The 17,041-nt window shown below is 42.1% G+C and overlaps 1 protein-coding gene across 3 annotated transcripts; it reads right to left on the minus strand.

Moving 5' to 3' along the window:
• Positions 1–3,828: 3,828 nt before the first annotated feature.
• LOC125806043 (mucin-22-like) lies at positions 3,829–10,505 on the minus strand. Of its 3 annotated transcripts, XM_049485518.1 has the most exons (7): positions 10,300–10,505; positions 7,983–8,187; positions 7,246–7,388; positions 6,609–6,697; positions 6,157–6,287; positions 5,698–5,925; positions 3,829–4,662 (listed from the first exon to the last, which is right to left on the minus strand). In XM_049485518.1, exons 2-7 carry the CDS (start codon positions 8,185–8,187, stop codon positions 4,499–4,501), a joined length of 960 nt encoding a protein of 319 aa, XP_049341475.1. In that variant the 5' UTR covers positions 10,300–10,505; the 3' UTR covers positions 3,829–4,498. The 3 variants fall into 3 exon arrangements, with proteins under 3 accessions (XP_049341475.1, XP_049341476.1, XP_049341474.1); XM_049485519.1 differs by lacking the exon at positions 5,698–5,925; XM_049485517.1 differs by having other exon boundaries at positions 3,829–5,925.
• Positions 10,506–17,041: the final 6,536 nt, after the last annotated feature.

Here is a 17,041-nt window from a genome sequence, read left to right on the forward strand (position 1 = left end):
GAAACCCAGAAGAGAGGCTGACCTCTGCCCCTAACAAACGACAGAAGGCACCCCAGAACCGGCTGGTGAAGTGAGCCCCACGGTCTGAGACTATGTCCGATGGTGGCCCGTGGATTCGGACCACCTGGTCGAGCAGCACCTCTGCTGTTCCCTGCGCGGATGGCAACTTGGGAAGTGCCACAAAGCGTCCTGACTTGGAAAACCTGTCCACGATGACTAGTATCACGGTGTTGCCTCGAGATGGGGGCAACCCCGTGATAAAGTCAAGGGACAGGTGAGACCAAGGACGTAAGGGAACAGGCAGGGGGTGCAACAGACCCGTGGGCTTGGTTCTGGGGTCCTTACAGCGAGCGCAAACCTCACAAGCGGCCACATGGGAACGCACGTCTCTCTCCATATGAGGCCACCAGAACCGGCGCCGCAGGTACTCTAGCGTACGTGTGGCCCCTGGATGCGCTGTCTGGGGAGAGGCGTGACCCCAGTCGAGTACCCGCCTCCTGAGGGAGGATGGTACGAAGTCTCGGCCTGGGGGACCGTTCCCCGGGTCAGGATCGGTCTCTTGGGCCCGTCGAACAGCATCCAACAGAGCCCAACGGAGGGGTGCCAGGATCCTGGCCGGGGGAATCACGGTGGCTGGTTCCACTGGAAGAGGGAGGGGCTCCCATTGGTGAGAGAGGGCGTCCGGTTTGACGTTCTTGGACCCAGGACGGTAAGACAAGATGAAGTCAAACCGGGTGAAGAACAACCCCCATCTGGCCTGGCGTGGATTCAGACGTTTGGCCTGCTGGATATAAGCCAGGTTCTTATGGTCTGTCCAGACCAGAAAGGGGTGTTCAGCCCCCTCAAGCCAATGCCTCCACTCTTCCAGGGCAAGCTTGACGGCCAGAAGCTCCCGATCTCCTACGTCGTACCTCTGCTGGGCAGGGGTAAGACGATGAGAGTAGTAGGCGCATGGATGCAGTCTGCCTCCAGGCCCCGATCTCTGGGACAAGACTGCTCCTACGCCCACTTCAGAGGCATCCACCTCCACGACAAACGGAAGTCCCGGATCAGGCAGCTGGAGAACTGGGGCCCTGGTCAACAGGCGCCTGAGGGCGTCAAACGCCTCCTGGGCCTCTGTGGACCAGCTGAACCGCCCCGAAGTCTTCCTCGTCAGGGCGGTCAGCGGGGCGGCCACAGAGCTAAAGTTCTTCACGAACCTTCGGAAGAAATTAGCAAAGCCCAGGAAGCGCTGGACCAGGCGCACCGAGGTGGGCTGGGGCCAGCTCTCCACTGCCTTGATCTTGGTGGGATCCATGCGCAGTGTGTTGTGCGACACAATAAACCCCAAAAAGGAGATGGTCTGCGCATGGAACTGGGACTTCTCAAGCTTGACGTAGAGGTGGTTCTCCAGGAGCAGCTGAAGCACCCGTCGGACATGGCTGACGTGTTCGTCGACAGACCGGCTATATATGAGTATATCGTCTAGGTAGACGAACACGTAGCGGTCCAAGGCTTCCCGAAGAACCTCATTTATGTACCCCTGGAAGACGGCCGGGGCGTTCATCAACCCGAACGGCATGACCAGGTATTCATAGTGCCCGGACGGAGTGATGAACGCCGTCTTCCACTCGTCACCCGCCCTGACCCTGACCAGGTTGTAGGCACTGCGCAGGTCCAGCTTGGTGAAGATTGTGGCCTGCTGCAGTGCCTCAAAGGCGGATGACATGAGGGGCAAGGGGTAGCGGTTCTTCACAGTGATCTTGTTGAGGCCTCTGTAGTCAATACAGGGCCTCAACCCACCGTCTTTTTTGCCCACAAAAAAGAAGCCGGCGCCGGCCGGGGAGGTAGACGGCCGGATAAAACCTAAGGCTAGGGCCTCCTGGATGTAGCCCTCCATTGCTCGCCGTTCAGGGCCTGAGAGGGAGAACAGCCTCCCCCTGGGGGGGCTAGTCCCAGGGAGAAGGTCAATAGCAACGTCGCAGGGACGGTGGGGGGGCAGTACCTGGGCTTGTCTTTTGCTGAAGACCTCCCGAAGGTCTCGATATTCCCTGGGTACTTGAGAGTGATCGGGACCTTCGGGGTCGAGGTCCACACCTTTAGAGGCTCTGGGGGACCGAAGACAGGAAGCTTGACAGGCTGGCCCCCACCGTATGACCGAACGGGTCAGCCAGTCAATTTGGGGGTTGTGCCGCTGGAGCCAGGGAAACCCCAACACCAGCTGCAAGTCGGGAGCATTTATGATGTACAGTGCAATTTGCTCTGAATGAGCCCCGACTCGCAGCGTGAGGGGCCGTGTTTGTTGGGACACCACCCCTGGCTCCAGGGACCGCCCATCAATGGCTGCTATGGGTAGGGGTTCATGTAGGCGGACCAGGGGCAAACCAAGCTCTCTGGCCCTGGCTGCGTCCATGAAATTCCCTGCCGCTCCAGAGTCTAGGAAGGCTGGTAGACGAACCTCCACAGACCCCCACGCTAGTGTTGTGTTCAGGTACACCCCTTGGGTTCGAGGGGGCCCTGGTCGATCTGTTAGGGGCCCTGTTCGATCTGTTAACAGATGCTGACTTTTGGCTGCCAAGTCAGGACAGGTAACGCGCTGGTGCCCTGGAGCCCCGCAGTAGAGGCACCTCCCTTCACGCATACGTGCCTCGCGTTTTTGACGGGGAAGGCGAGTGTGCCCCAACTGCATGGGCTGGACCCCGTGGTCAGGTGGGCCCTCAGTGGCCCCTGATGGCCCACTACCCGAGAATTGGCCACGAGGCCCCCGGGGGGTGGTACCCGAGCCCCGCACCTTGCGCCTCTCCCTCAAGCGGTTGTCCAGCCTCTGGGTGAGCTCAATGAGGTCATCAAGGGATGCTGGAGTATCACGATGAGCAAGCTCATCCTTGAGTTCCTCATTGAGCCCATGGTGGAACGCGCTTGCCAGAGCGCTGGGGTTCCACCCGCTTTCAGCCGAGAGCGTGCGAAACTCTATGGCGTACTCTGACACCGACCTCCTACCCTGTCGTAGGTTCAGGAGGCGGGTCCCCGCCTCCTCTCCTCGGACTGGAAGGTCGAACGTCCGCATGAGGGCTGCCGCGAATAGTTCAGCGGTAGCGCAGACGTCCGGTTGGTGTTCCCACACCGGGGTGGCCCACGCCAATGCCCTTCCAGAGAGGAGGGAGACGATGTACGCCACTTTAGCACGCTCCGGCTGAAGCTCAAAAGCAAGGGAGCACTGCAGTAGAAACCCCCTGCAGCCTCCCGGCTCACCCTCGTACCGCACCGGGGGCGGTAGTGGGGGCCCCACTCGAGGCCCCACAGAGGGTGCGGCAGCGGCCGGGTGTTCAAAACGAGGGGACTCAGGCCCAGGCTGGGCTGGCTGTGCGGGTGGGGGTGGATTCGGGGCAAGCACAGCCGTCAGGCCCTGCAGCTGGGCCAAGATCTGCTGCAGGACCTGCTCATGTCGCCCAATGACAGCCCCCTGGTTGCCCAGGGCGAGCTTAACCTGCTCGAGATCCGACTGCTCTGCTGGATCCATGGTGGGCTGGATCTTTCTGTAATGGGTTGGGGAGCAGTAGCTCTCCAGCCCAGAAGGTTGTAGGAACCAAGTGCAGAGCAGCAGATCTCAAAGCAGGTAAACCCAAGAAAAAGGGGAAAATAATAATAATAATAATAATAATAATAATAAGAAGAAGAATTAATATATAATCGTGAATATTTATATTAATATTATATAATACGATTTATATATATATATATATATATATATATATATATATATATATATATATATATATATATATATATATACAATTATTATTATTATTAAACCCCGCTCCACGCGGGGATGGAACTCAGGCTGTCGCGGTCGCAGCCCAGTACTCTAACCGCTGCACCAGCGAGCGGATTGGGATGCGGCCGCTTTAATCGCCTTTTAAAGAGCCTCCGCCGAAAGGGGCGGAGCCACGAAAACGGGCGGAGAGTAAAAACGGGTGGAAAACAAAAACCTCACGCCCAGCGTGAGTGAAAGAGAAGGGGAGAATGTAAACAAGACTCGCCGCGGAAGCTAACGGCTACCTCTTATGGAGCGAGGTAAAAACAAAAGAGCTTCCAGACTAAACAAAGAAGTGAATTGGGGTGCTTTTGGATTAAACGCTGCTCCACCAGAGAGAAGAGGAACAGCGAGGGGAGAGAAAAGGTGAGCACACCGCGTGCCTCGCAGCGGCTACCACACACACACACACAAACACAGACACACAGACCCGAGAGAAAGGGGGGTTAGCCGCGGAGCACACCGCTCAACACGACTACACCACACTCGAGATTATAGAGGGACAGAGGAAGCTACTTATGCGGGAGGAGTATGCCAGCGGTGCTGGATCATACTCTCTCCAAAGGGATAGCAGGAAGAGAAGGGGAAAAAGAGCAGAGGCTCGGTCTAGAAACCGGCATAGATTCGCTCCCACGAGCTTCAAAGATCCAGCGAAGAGTGGCTGGTTGGCGCTGCTTATAAGCTGTTGAAAGCAGGTGTTGATAATTAGCCAACTAACCCTCGGCGCTGGCCTGGCGCGCCCTCCGATGCCCTGGAGGACGCCTCGATCGGGCACCAGCCCTTACAAGATGTAGATACTGTTGTGGCTGTAGTAACAATAGTGCTGTCTGTTGGTTTGGTAGAATATGAAGTATCCCGAGATGTAGACGCTGAGGTAATGGTGGATGAAGAGAAAACAATAGTAGTTAAGTAAAGTAGTGTCTTGTGTTGTTGGATCTGTGGTGAGATCAAATGTTGTGGTTTTAGTAGCAGTAGCGCTGTCTGGTTGTTTGGTAGGAAATTAAGTACACTGAGATGTAGGTGCCAAGGTAATGGTGGGTGTAGATATTATAGTAGTGTCTACTGTTATTGTACCTGTTGTAAGAGCCGAGTAAGAGTACCTGTTGTGGCATGAGTAACAGTAGTGTGGTCTGTTGGTTTGGTAGAATAAGAAGTAGAAACGGTCGTGGTGGGTGAAGGAGTTCATTAAAATATGAAGTGTGCTGAGATATAGGTGGCAAGGAAATGGGGGACAGTGCTAGATGTTATAGTAGTAGTGTCCTGTGTTGTCGACCCTTTTGTAGGATCAGATGTAGATGTTGTGGCTTCAGTATTATTAGTGCTGGCTGGCAGTTCATTAAAATATGAAGTGTGCTGAGATATAGTTGGCAAGATAATGGTGGGTGTAGAGAAAAGAGTGCTAGATGTTTTAGTATTATGCGGTGTTGCTGTATCTGTCTCAAGATTGGATGTTGTGGTTTCAGTAACAAAAGTCCTGTCTAGTGGTTTGGTAGAATAAGAAGTATGCTGAGATGTAGGTAGTGAGGTAATGGTGGATGTAGAAAAAACAGTGGTAGATGATATAGTGGAGTCCTGTGTTGTCGATCCTTTTGTAGGATCAGATATAGATGTTGAGGCTTCAGTAACAGTAGTGCTGTCCTGTGGTTCGCTAGAATATGAAGTATGCTGAGATGTAGGTAGTGAGGTAATGGTGGATGTAGAAAAAACAGGGCTAGATATTATAGTAGTGTCCTGTGTTGTAAACCATTGTGTATGATTATATGTAAATGTTAAGGTTTCAGTATCAGTATTGCTGTCCTGTGGTTCAGTAGAATATGAAGTATGCTGAGATGTAGGTAGCGACATAACGGTGGATGTAGAGAAAACATTGGTAGATGGTATAGTAGTGTACGCTGTTGTTTTACCTGTTGCAGGGCCAGATGTTTGTGTTGTTGTTAGTATTGTTGTTGTGGTTGCAGTACCAGTAGTGCTGGTCCATGTAGTAGGTGATGTAGAGAAACCTGTGGTAGATGTCATAGTGCTCTGTGTTGTGGCAGTACTTGTAGAATAAGATGTAGATACTGTTGTGGCTGTAGTAACAATAGTGCTGTCTGTTGGTTTGGTAGAATATGAAGTATCCTGAGATGTAGACGCTGAGGTAATGGTACATGAAGAGAAAACAGTGGTAGTTAAGTAAAGTAGTGTGATGTGTTGTTGGATCTGTGGTGAGATCAAATGTTGTGGTTTTAGTAGCAGTAGCGCTGTCTGGTTGTTTGGTAGGAAATTAAGTACACTGAGATGTAGGTGCCAAGGTAATGGTGGGTGTAGATATTATAGTAGTGTCTACTGTTATTGTACCTGTTGTAAGAGCAGAGTAAGAGTACCTGTTGTGGCTTGAGTAACAGTAGTGTGGTCTGTTGGTTTGGTAGAATAAGAAGTAGAAACGGTCGTGGTGGTTGAAGGAGTAATAATTTCTGTTCTTTTCCAAGAAATCTTAGACCCAATAAATGTAACTCTGAAAAGACACACGCATAGCACATATCACCCATCTATTGCATTTAACATTGTTAAGGTTTCTTAATATAATGCACTTAATACGTTGTTTTATCCAAATTATGTAAATGTATGTTAATTCATACTGTGTTAATATTGCATGATAAATTAGCCAATAGGAATGCACTATAATATAAAAACTTAAAAAATCCTAAATGTTTCTTGCCTAAAGTCACTATTTTAAAGTTACTTTGTTTTTTTGGATAGGGACAGTATTTGTTCACTTAGCATCCTGACATTATAATTAAAGTATTTATTTTGCATAATACGTCTTGGTACTTACACAAAGCTATAATGATCAAGTTTGTTAGCAGTCCAGTTGACCTTTACTTCAGTCTTAGGTTGGTTATCTACCTGAGTAACTGCACTATTCTGTAAAAAAAATAAATAATTAAACTTTAAAAGAAAATGTCTTTGTAATATGCATAACTAAACATTTGTATATATGTATGTATGTTGCATATGTATATGTTATCCATTTTTTTCCAGGAATAAGTGAAATCAATGAATAAGATAAAGCTGTGCTACTGGAGTTTAAAAAAAAAACATCTGGACTGCTGGACTGAGAACAGTTCACCAACATTATCCTGTGAGCACTGATGACTGCTAAAGGATGACCCACATAAACTGTGCAGAAACAGACTCGGAGCTTCTGTCTCTCACTTTACATCTTCCAGGGCAAGTAGCTAGGTATCCACAGTGTCAAAAGGAATACATCATCGCAGTCATCACCGCCCACAGTGGACAATGCAGTGTGTGGTAATGATTGTGACAGCATGCATTCTGCCTCAGTTTCCATTAGATGTGTTAAAATTAAGAGATTTAATGCTATTTCCTGTTTCACAACATGTAGCATGTCAGTGTTTGTGTACAGTGTATATACTGTATCTGTTATAGAGATTGAGAAAGGAAACACTCACAGCCCCTTTACAATTCTGTAATCTGCTCTGAGCTGGATCCAACAAAGAGAATACACCCACTGGATTATCGTCATTAGAATCTCTTGCCTCCAACATGAAACCAACAAAAGGTTGCCCTGTAGTCCCGAGTGTCACTGTAAGAGCTATATAAAAAGATTACAAATAATATGGAGGTTATTATTGACACATTGTTAGTGTAGTCATATTTTGGGTCTTTTGCATTCTGCACCATGTATCTGCTCATTTAGCTGCTACTATAAACTAGGCCTGTCTTAACTGATTTCTTTGATGACATAATGTGGCAGAATGTATTGCGATAAACAATATTACTGTCATTGTAGGATGATACTGATAAAATAATAGAGATTATCAATGGTATTTATTTATTAAGAATATTCAGACACTGGATTTAAAAAAACATAAAAATCTTTATATATCCTAAATAAATAACATCAACACTTTTGCTGTCAGATATGAAAGGAAAATTGACTGTTCTCAATTTCCATTACATATTTACTAGAAACAGATTATGTCTGCCCAAAATATTGACATTGGATTGAAATATATATTAATTTTACTACAATACTGGATACACAGAATTAATTATTAATATCATGACATGTTAATTCAGTGACTTCTACTGATTTTACTAATCTACGGACATTGCAGTATTGCATTGACAGTTTTTTTCCAATATCATGCAGTCCAAGCTTGGAAAATGTATAAATTTGACTCACGTGTGGTTGTATCTGTGGCTCTGAAACTTCTAGGAGTAATTGTAAATGGAAAGTTGGTTCCATCAGGGACAAGGGGATGGTCAGCATGATTAGCGTCCATTGTTGTACATATTTCTTGCATTTCATCAAAATTGCCATCACTGAAACACTTCACAAGTTGCAATGTTGTTCCTCCAAAGAAAATAAAAAACAGGAGTGTGTTCATCTGTGAAGCAGAGTGGAAAATTCACAAATTCACAACACAATTAAAAAGTGTCATTACACTAACATCAAGCATTCAGGCTGGCCCCTAAATCATCATTTGGAGGCCTGTCAAAATCTCTGACAGAGATTCTTCAAGTGTAACTTTTTTAGACCACAAAATGCACAAAGATTGATAGATGCTAGTGTTTTGTTGTTTTGAGTCAGAGGTGGAGCAGGTTATGATAGTAATAGGCTAGTAATTATGACATTGCAGAAAAAAAGTCTGGAAAAGGATCCTTACAAAGTTAAATACAAATTGTGCTAATCTTTTCACCATCCAAACAAACCATCCAAACAGGTGACCTGACTTATATAGGCTGGTCTTTCTTTCTGTTTTGACCAAAAAAGGAAAAAGGGGCAGAGGAATACTGTCAGCAGACAAAGCAAGTCTCCCTGAAGCTGTGGGAGTCTCCCACATTTTTACTAGTGGCTCCCTGATGCCTGCGAGTCACATATAATCTCCCAGAATTCAGAACAAGTGCCCCAAGAGTGCACTGCACACAAACGTGCACAGAGGCGACTTTTTTTCTCTAATCGCGTGTGGGAAGGAGAGAGGGAAAACAGAGAGGGTTCTGATTGGCCTGTTCTCTGCAAAGAGTCTGTGAGACAGCCAATCAGTTTTTTTTCTAAAAAAAAAAAAAGTCAAATTAATTAAAATAAAAGTAAAGTTTTGTTATTCTTTGATGTGTGTGTGCAAGCTTTTTGTTCATTTTTTTTTGGTAGTGTGTGTGTGGGGGGGGGGGTAACCTCCCTGAAATCAACTTTTCCAACTTGGGCTGTCTGTGTCAGATTCAGGAGGGCAACCTCTGGTGTTCCCCCACTGATAAACATGATTAAAGTACCCTCTAGAATAGCAAAAAAATAGACAAATTTGCTTTCTGTGGGAGAACAGTGCCCACTAGCATGCCCTTTTTGTCATTTATTATGATAACATGCTTTCTAGGTTTTTTTTATAATATTTTGGAATGAGTGTTTATCTATGTGTGTCCTTCTTTTACTCCTATTAAACCGAGATAGAAAGTGTGGTAGGTGCTTTGCTTCGGGAACTCATTGAGAGTTTTTGGGTTTGAAATAAATAATGTGGTCATGCATCTCTGACCACCTCAGAATCTGGTTTGTCTGGTTTGTATGTAAAGTCAGAATGTCAGAATATTACAAATAATTAGTATCACTGATCTTTAAAATGGTGTAATTGTAGCATAAATTGAATAAACAAAATAAAAATAATATTGTTTATTGCAGTTATTTCTGGGACTAGGAAATACTGCATTCTAAATCAGATGAGGACCAAGAGCAACTAAGAAAGTTCTAGAGGCTGTACGACTGAAAATGAAAGAAAAGCAAAAGCTAATGAGCAGAATGCAAAAAAAGATGTAAAACAGAGTCAGTGACGATAACCCAGGTTTTCGTCTCTAACTGGGACAAATTGTAATTGTAATAAATTCAGGACATTATAACAGGCCTGCAGCTAGTTATATTAAAGTGTTTATTTTTTGTGTTCATTCTTTGTGTAATCATTGTTAATCATACATTAATGTTAAGTCAAAATAACATTATAAACAGCCTAGATGTCCTCTGGCTTTATGAAAACTAAACAGAATGTTAAAGGAGCACCCCAACATAAAAACTGGCTTTGGGTGAAAAACAACAAATTGTGAAGCTGAGAGAAGATGGAAAATCAATCAGAGCTATTGCCCTACATATTTAGCATAGCTAGTACAAATGATTGGAATGTTTTGAAGAAGAAAGTTACACTGGTATACTGCATAACAGATCTTGATCAGGTAGACCATGGAAACCAAAGCAAGTGATTACAGAAAAAACTGTGAGTGTAGTAAAGAAAGACCCTAAAACAATTGTTAGTAACATCAGCAACAACCTCCAGAGGGCATGAATGTAGATATCACAATCTACTCTTCACAGAAAACTTAATTTAAGAAAGTGCAGAGACTTCACCAAAAGAAGAAAACCACTATTAGCAAGGTGAATAGAAACACCATCCTGAAAATTGCCAAAAGTACAGAAACAAACCTATGCCCTGACTATGAACTGATGTGAAAAGATGAACCTTTACCTTTTTTTCATCCACAGCAAATTCCTGTCTTATAGTCTTATAGCCCACCTTCAAAGTACACTTGAAAGTCAGACAAACCAAGTCTCCCTGAAGCTGCGGGAGTCTCCCGCATTTCGGTAGTGGCTTCCTGATGCCCGCGAGTCACATATAATCTCCCGGAATTCAGAACGAGAATCCTCCGTGAAATCAACTTTTGCAACTTGGGATGTCTGGAAAGTCCACCCAAAATATTAACTCGCACTGTACAACAAACATTACAATTTAATTTTAATTCAATAGTGTATTTTATACAGTAAAATAAAACACATCAATAGTTATTAGACAGTGCATTTTCGGAGGCATGGTTTTTATTACTATGGTTGGTAGACCACTCAAGGAAGGATTAATGAGTCTGACTGAGATTTTAGACTGAAAAAAGCAATATACAGCTCTGGAAAAAAATAAGAGACCATGATGACCAAGATGGATGATCACAAGCCATCAAACCAAGCTGAACTGCTTGAATTTTTGCACCAGAAGTGGCATAAAGTATATCCAAAAGCAGTGTGTAAGACATGATGGAAATGATGGAGAACACAGTAAATTCGTAAATCAACACTGTTAATGTTGAATTTTACACTCTCAGTGTTAATTTAACACTAACAGTGTTGATTTAACACTGGCAAATTTACTGTGAAGATGCATGAAACTGTGATTAAAAAACAGGGTTATTCCACCAAATATTGATTTCTGAACTCTTAAAACTTTATGAATATGAACTTGTTTCTTTGCATTATTTGAGGTCTGAAAGCTCTGCATTTTTCTGTTAATCCTGACATTTCTTGTTTTCTGCAATTTTCTTGGAAAAGAACAATGTTCATTTAACTCAAAAATATACCTATAAATAGTACAATTAGAGAAACTGATTCAGAAATTGAAGTGGCCTCTTAATTTTTCCAGAGCTGTATGTGCCGTAGTGGTTTTGGGCTGTTTTTTTTACATTTGTTGAATAAATGCCTGGGTAGTTGTCACTTCCTTCTTCATCAGCAACTTAACTGTGTTTTGATGTGAAATGGCAGACCCAAACTTCATGATAAAAAAATCTGTACAGTTGTTTTTCCTCCAAATCTCTTTTTTAGTTATTAAGCTGTGGTTTAAATTTAAATGTCCATCCGTGATTAAAATGAGCAGATATTTAAGATTGTTATTATTATTATTATTATTATTATTATTAATACAGCAATAATTCATCTGCTTTTTTCTAATGCGATAGCCTTCATGGCTAGACACCATCATGTTAATTAACAAAACAAACTGTTATGTTTATTACTGCGGAAGCATAAAACATTAATGTTTTAGAAACAAAAATGTAATACTCTAAGGCACAACAACACTGCACTGCCATGGAACTCAAATATAAACACTGCTTCACAGTGTTATGTGTTAACTCAGGCCATCCTAACTCAACCACTCCATTTAACATAACCACTTGTGCCCCCCATTTGTATTCAGGCCTTTTTTGTTTACTACATAGAATACTTCTAATACTGGAAGGGCTATCTCATTAATTTGGCCTTAAAATAATCAAATTACTGCTTTAACATGATTTTCAATATGAGATACTGGAGATTGTACATCTTTACATGTAGAATTTCAGTAGAACTCTTTATTGTGGCAGTGATTTTCATATTTTACACTTTTCCTTAAATATTAAACAAAAACTGTTTGTAGGCTTAAATGAAGCTGCTGGCATTTTTTTCTTTTTTTTTTTTCTTTTACAAAAACAGCTACATTTAACAATAAAAAGCCCAGGTCCATATATCTGTAAAATAATTTTGAATAGCAAAAATGCTAATTCAGTGTATCTCTAATGTAGTTTTGACTCGTTATAATGTGTAATTTGTATATTAGTATAACAATTATTGTTCATACCTAAAGCTAGAATTGATAGAGTTGATCTTTTTTTTTTAACTAATTTATCAATGGTGGAATAAAATGCTAAAATGGCTCGCCCTATGTCTAAATGTATGGTCTCTAACAAAAAAAAACTTCCTATTGTATTTAATGACTTTACATAGAGGTACAATTTTAAATCAAATCATTTAACTATAACCAACTTAGACGCAATTATAATTTAGCTAGAATTTTGTATATTACACATTTTACAGGGTTATAGTAAGAATGAGAAAGAAATGTCTACATAAGTCAAATGCATAAAATTAAGCTTAAATATTAATAGATGAGACCCCTGTGAGCTTTCATTCTGGAAGCCCAATTGGGTCCCAGTAAAAATACATACAGTAAACCCACATAGAGTCCACCTGGAACCCACATTTCACCCAAATTTTGCTCCACTGTATTAGTAATATTTGATGCAATCACAATAAAGGCCTCTTTACTTGACATGAGCATGTTGGCTAGGGCGGCATTTTACTGGTTAAACAGGTTTTTAATGCCAACTAGAATAGTTTTAAGCTTATTAGGCACATTTTATTACACAAAAATATTTTAACCCTCTATGCCAAGATGTTGAACTTTTTTATGATTACACTGTCCCTTAATTTTATTATATATAAAGAAATATATGTGGCTATTTAAAAACTTTATTAAAATCGTTTTGGCTGTTTTGAAGTCTTTTAATTTGTGCAAATCTATGCAGTTAACATTGAAAATCAGGCTGAAGAAGCAGTTCTCAAATGTTTTGATGTATGATGTTGTAATAAATAAACAGGGATCCTAAAAAGTGGGCTAAAATACCAAAAAACTTTGATAAAATGTTTTAGAGGGCTAATACACAATACGCTGCCCTAAGTCATTCTAAGGAAAGGAAAACACCCTGTTGATTTAATTGTACAGTGGTAAAATAATAAAAAATACCAATGGTAGCTTCCCTGTATGTAAAATATACATAGTCATGAATTACCTTTTAACGTGATTAGCTTTTATATAGGAAACAAACTTAGCATAGGAACATTTAAGCCTAAGGAAACGTTGGAAAACCAGCAGTAAAAGTAAAGAAAGTTTATTTACCTGAAGTAATCTGATCTGGAGTAATAATATGGGCATGTCCTCTCTGTAAATGAAGAAGGGAAGTGAAACTGACCTTACCAGGCACAAAACTGAAATAAAAGCCTGGCCTACTGCGTATTAAGACACACTACCCGATTTCGCATGACGCTGCAGTATGACGCAACCTGGTCTGGTCTGGTCCTATACCAGTCAACTTCAACTTATTCCCATGTACTTACTGCCCAGATATCTACAACACACCCATCACAGCGTTTTAGTATTAGATTACATTAAACAAACTGCCTGCAGCAATAAATACAAAACACCCAGTCCTGAGACAACGCTAAAATTGAAAGCAATAATAATAATAAAAAATCTCAGTGAGGATCTTTTTGGACCTGCAGTGCCACCTACAGAAGCAAAATGTTCCAGATATTTCCTCATGCATTTCTATATTCTAAAGTTCATAATGTTTATATTAACCAGTTCTGTACATGGCCTATCAATAAAAAGCAAACCTATATTCTCAAAGCTACAATGCTTTTAACATTAGATTCCATTACAGGTGCATCTTTAAAAATGAAATATCACCAAGAAAAGTTAATTTATTTTTATTAATTTAATTCTAGAAAAAGTGAAACTTATACATTTCCAGACCTGTATGAAAATCTAGAGACACAGACTTGAGTAAAAGTACAAGTGCGCTATCAAAAAGTACTGAAATTTTCATACATAAAAATGTACCAATTTGCTTAAACTGTCAGGCTGAGGTGTGATGGAGGAGGACGTAAGTGCAAATATTATATTTATTTAACAAGATAAATCAAACAGTAAACAAAACACAGGTAACGCAAAAAACTTACAAAAAACAAGGCAAGGAGAACATAAAACTAGAACAAAGACTAAGAAACACAGACTACTAAACTAAGACTAGGATACAGCAAGGATACGAACGGACAGCAAGGATACCAGGATACAAAGATACAAGATAGGGAAGAGAGAGGGAACAGGGACTGGACAGGGGACACGAACGGAGACTGGACAGAGGACTGGACAGGGAACACGAACGGAGACTGGACAGAGGACTGGACAGGGAACACGAACGGAGACTGGACAGAGGACTGGACAGGGAATGGAAACTGGACAGGAGACGTAGACCGGGCAGGGAACTTGACATGGGACGGAGACTGGAATGTAGACTGGGACGGGGACAGGACACATGGCTGAACAGGGGACTGGACCGGAGACAGAGACTGGACAGGGAACGGAGACTGCCGCGGGCACAGAGTCAGAGGCGGCCGGAGCCGCCGGCAGCGCTGATCCAGAGGCGGCCGGAGCCGCGGGCAGCGCTGATCCAGAGGCGGTGGGTCCTGCTGGCGTGAGCGCGGCAGGCACCGCGGGTACAAAGTCAGAGGCGGCCGCCAAGATCCGGACTGGAGCCGCAGATTCAGCAGTGGGCGTGGTTGTAAACACCGGACCGGAGCTTGCTTCCGGAGCCGGAGTCGATGATCTGGAAGCCGGCCGGGCTGGTGAGCTGGAAGCCGGCCGGGCTAGAGAGCTGGAAGCCTGCCGAGCTGGAGTGCTGAAAGTCGGCCGGGCTGGAGAGCTGGAAGCCGACCGCGCTGGAGAGCTGGAAGTCGGCCGCGCTGGAGAGCTGGAAGTCGGCCGCGCTGGAGAGTGTGGTGGAGCTAACATGCTAGTTAGCTTAGCTGGAGCTGGGCCGACACTCTCCACCCCAAGGAGGGGCGCCGGGAGCGGTTCATCCCCCCGAATTAGCTCCGCAAGGAACCAGAGATACTCCAGGTCCGCCTTCCTCGTGGCATTCCACTTTGCTACGTCCAACTTTTGGTCGAGTCTTATGTCAGGCTGAGGTGTGATGGAGGAGGAGGACGTAAGTGCAAATATTATATTTATTTAACAAGATAAATCAAACAGTAAACAAAACACGGGTAACGCAAAAAACTTACAAAAAAACAAGGCAAGGAGAACATAAAACTAGAACAAAGACTAAGAAACACAGACTACTAAACTAAGACTAGGATACAGCAAGGATACAAAAGACTCGACACTGAACATTACATACAAGAGGAGAGTGAGAAACACCTGGGCTTGGAAGACGAGGGGGCGGGGTTACAAACAGGACACAGGTGAGAACACTAATGTTATATGGCAGGGCTGGGGCGGAGCTAGGGTGGAGACAAATACTAAAAACAACAATAGCACATGGCTGGGAACACTGACAGGAAAACAGAGGGGCAGGAGCACAAGAGACCAAACGAGGGAGAAACAGAAGACAGACAAAGGCTAGGGTGTAACATAAACACAGAATAATATCACGTACCAAATATATAAGCCTTTTTTGGGGGGAAATGCTGAAAATCACTACAGCACACTCACTGGTGTCACTAAATAATTTTAAACTTTTGATTTCTAACCACCTTCAAACAGCCTGTATTTGTTTTAATTGAGAATTTATTTTTATTTAATTCATTTTGTCTTTTAGTTTACTAAAGTTTAATTTGTTCTTAGTTTTATTTTAAACTACTTTTAGTCCTCTAATATTTTTATTTGTTAATTTTTTATTGTTCTAATTACTTATCTTTTTATTTGACTGCTTTATATTTTAGCCTGTCAACATATTGTTTTATTCTGAATTATTCTTATTCTTCTTAACCTTATATTTGTTTCTTGTTCTAAATGTTTTTTTTATTTAATTTTTGTTTTATTTTGTTTATGAATTTTCTTGTTTTAGCTTAACCTGATTAAACACTTAATTTTAATTTAATTATTTCTGTCCCTTTAAGTTGTAAATGCTCGACTGCATGAAAATGAGGGTCCTCAATGTATTCCCCTGTGAAAATAAAGGCTGATTGGTTGATTTTAAATGCAGAGCTCTGACTGTAATTCTAGCAACAGCTCACCAACCAGTTAACCATCCACTTGTCTTGGTCAAGTGGATAGATACTATTTTTTTAATTTGTGTTTTTAGTCCTTTAGCTCTATTCCACATGTCATCTTATATCTTATATCTCATCCATGATTTCTATAAACAATAGTAACTATCTGACCTCACCTGCTCTACTGACTGTATCACCTGTAAGGTTCCTAGAGTTTTTAATCTGCATTTAGATGCAGTGCACCAACTGTAAAATTCAGCTCACTGGTGCCACTAAATCATTTTAAACTTTTAATTGTTTTAGCTGAGTTTTCCCTTTTACCTTTTTTACCTTTTATTTATTTTGTCTTTTTATTCTTTTTTTATTTCACCTTTTAATTTATTTCGTCCATTTATTTATTGTTTTCCTTGTTTTACTTTTGGCCTTTTTCCTTTTTATTTCGTTTATTTTATTCTTTTATTATTTTTATTTTATATTTTTATTATTCTAATTATTTTTCAATTGTTTTTTTATCTGAATTATTATTATTTCTTGCTTAATCATGTTTAATTGTTTGAAATAATTGTTTTTCTAATTCTTTTACCATTTTGTGATGTTTTGATCATAAAGTTCCTTATTTGTTATTTCAGCCATTTCTCATTTTCTGCGAATAAATGCTCTGAATGCCAATATTTTTTATTTGAAAATAAACAACAATGTTCACTTTACTCAAAATATTTCTATAAATAGCTAAATTAAAAAAAAGAGAGATTTAGAAACTGAAATGGTTCTCTTTTATTATTTTTTTTGTCCAGAGCTGTATATCTACGTTGCATTGGAGAAAATCAGTCACGTGTCTAAGCAAATGGTCCAATCAC

The sequence above is a fragment of the Astyanax mexicanus genome, chromosome 12, assembly GCF_023375975.1.
Source record: "Astyanax mexicanus isolate ESR-SI-001 chromosome 12, AstMex3_surface, whole genome shotgun sequence".
NCBI classification, from domain to species: domain Eukaryota; kingdom Metazoa; phylum Chordata; class Actinopteri; order Characiformes; family Acestrorhamphidae; genus Astyanax; species Astyanax mexicanus.

Excerpts from the sequence above, each read along its gene's own strand:
- LOC125806043 (XM_049485517.1), bottom strand. The coding sequence starts at position 8,187 with ATGAACACACTCCTGTTTTTTATTTTCTTTGGAGGAACAACATTGCAA. Across the intron at positions 6,698-7,245 it reads TACAGAATTGTAAAGGGGCT|AATAGTGCAGTTACTCAGGT; the intron begins GTGAGTGTTTCC and ends TTTTTTTTACAG. Across the intron at positions 5,926-6,156 it reads TGTTACTCAAGCCACAACAG|CGTCTACATCTCAGGATACT; the intron begins GTACTCTTACTC and ends CCATTACCTCAG.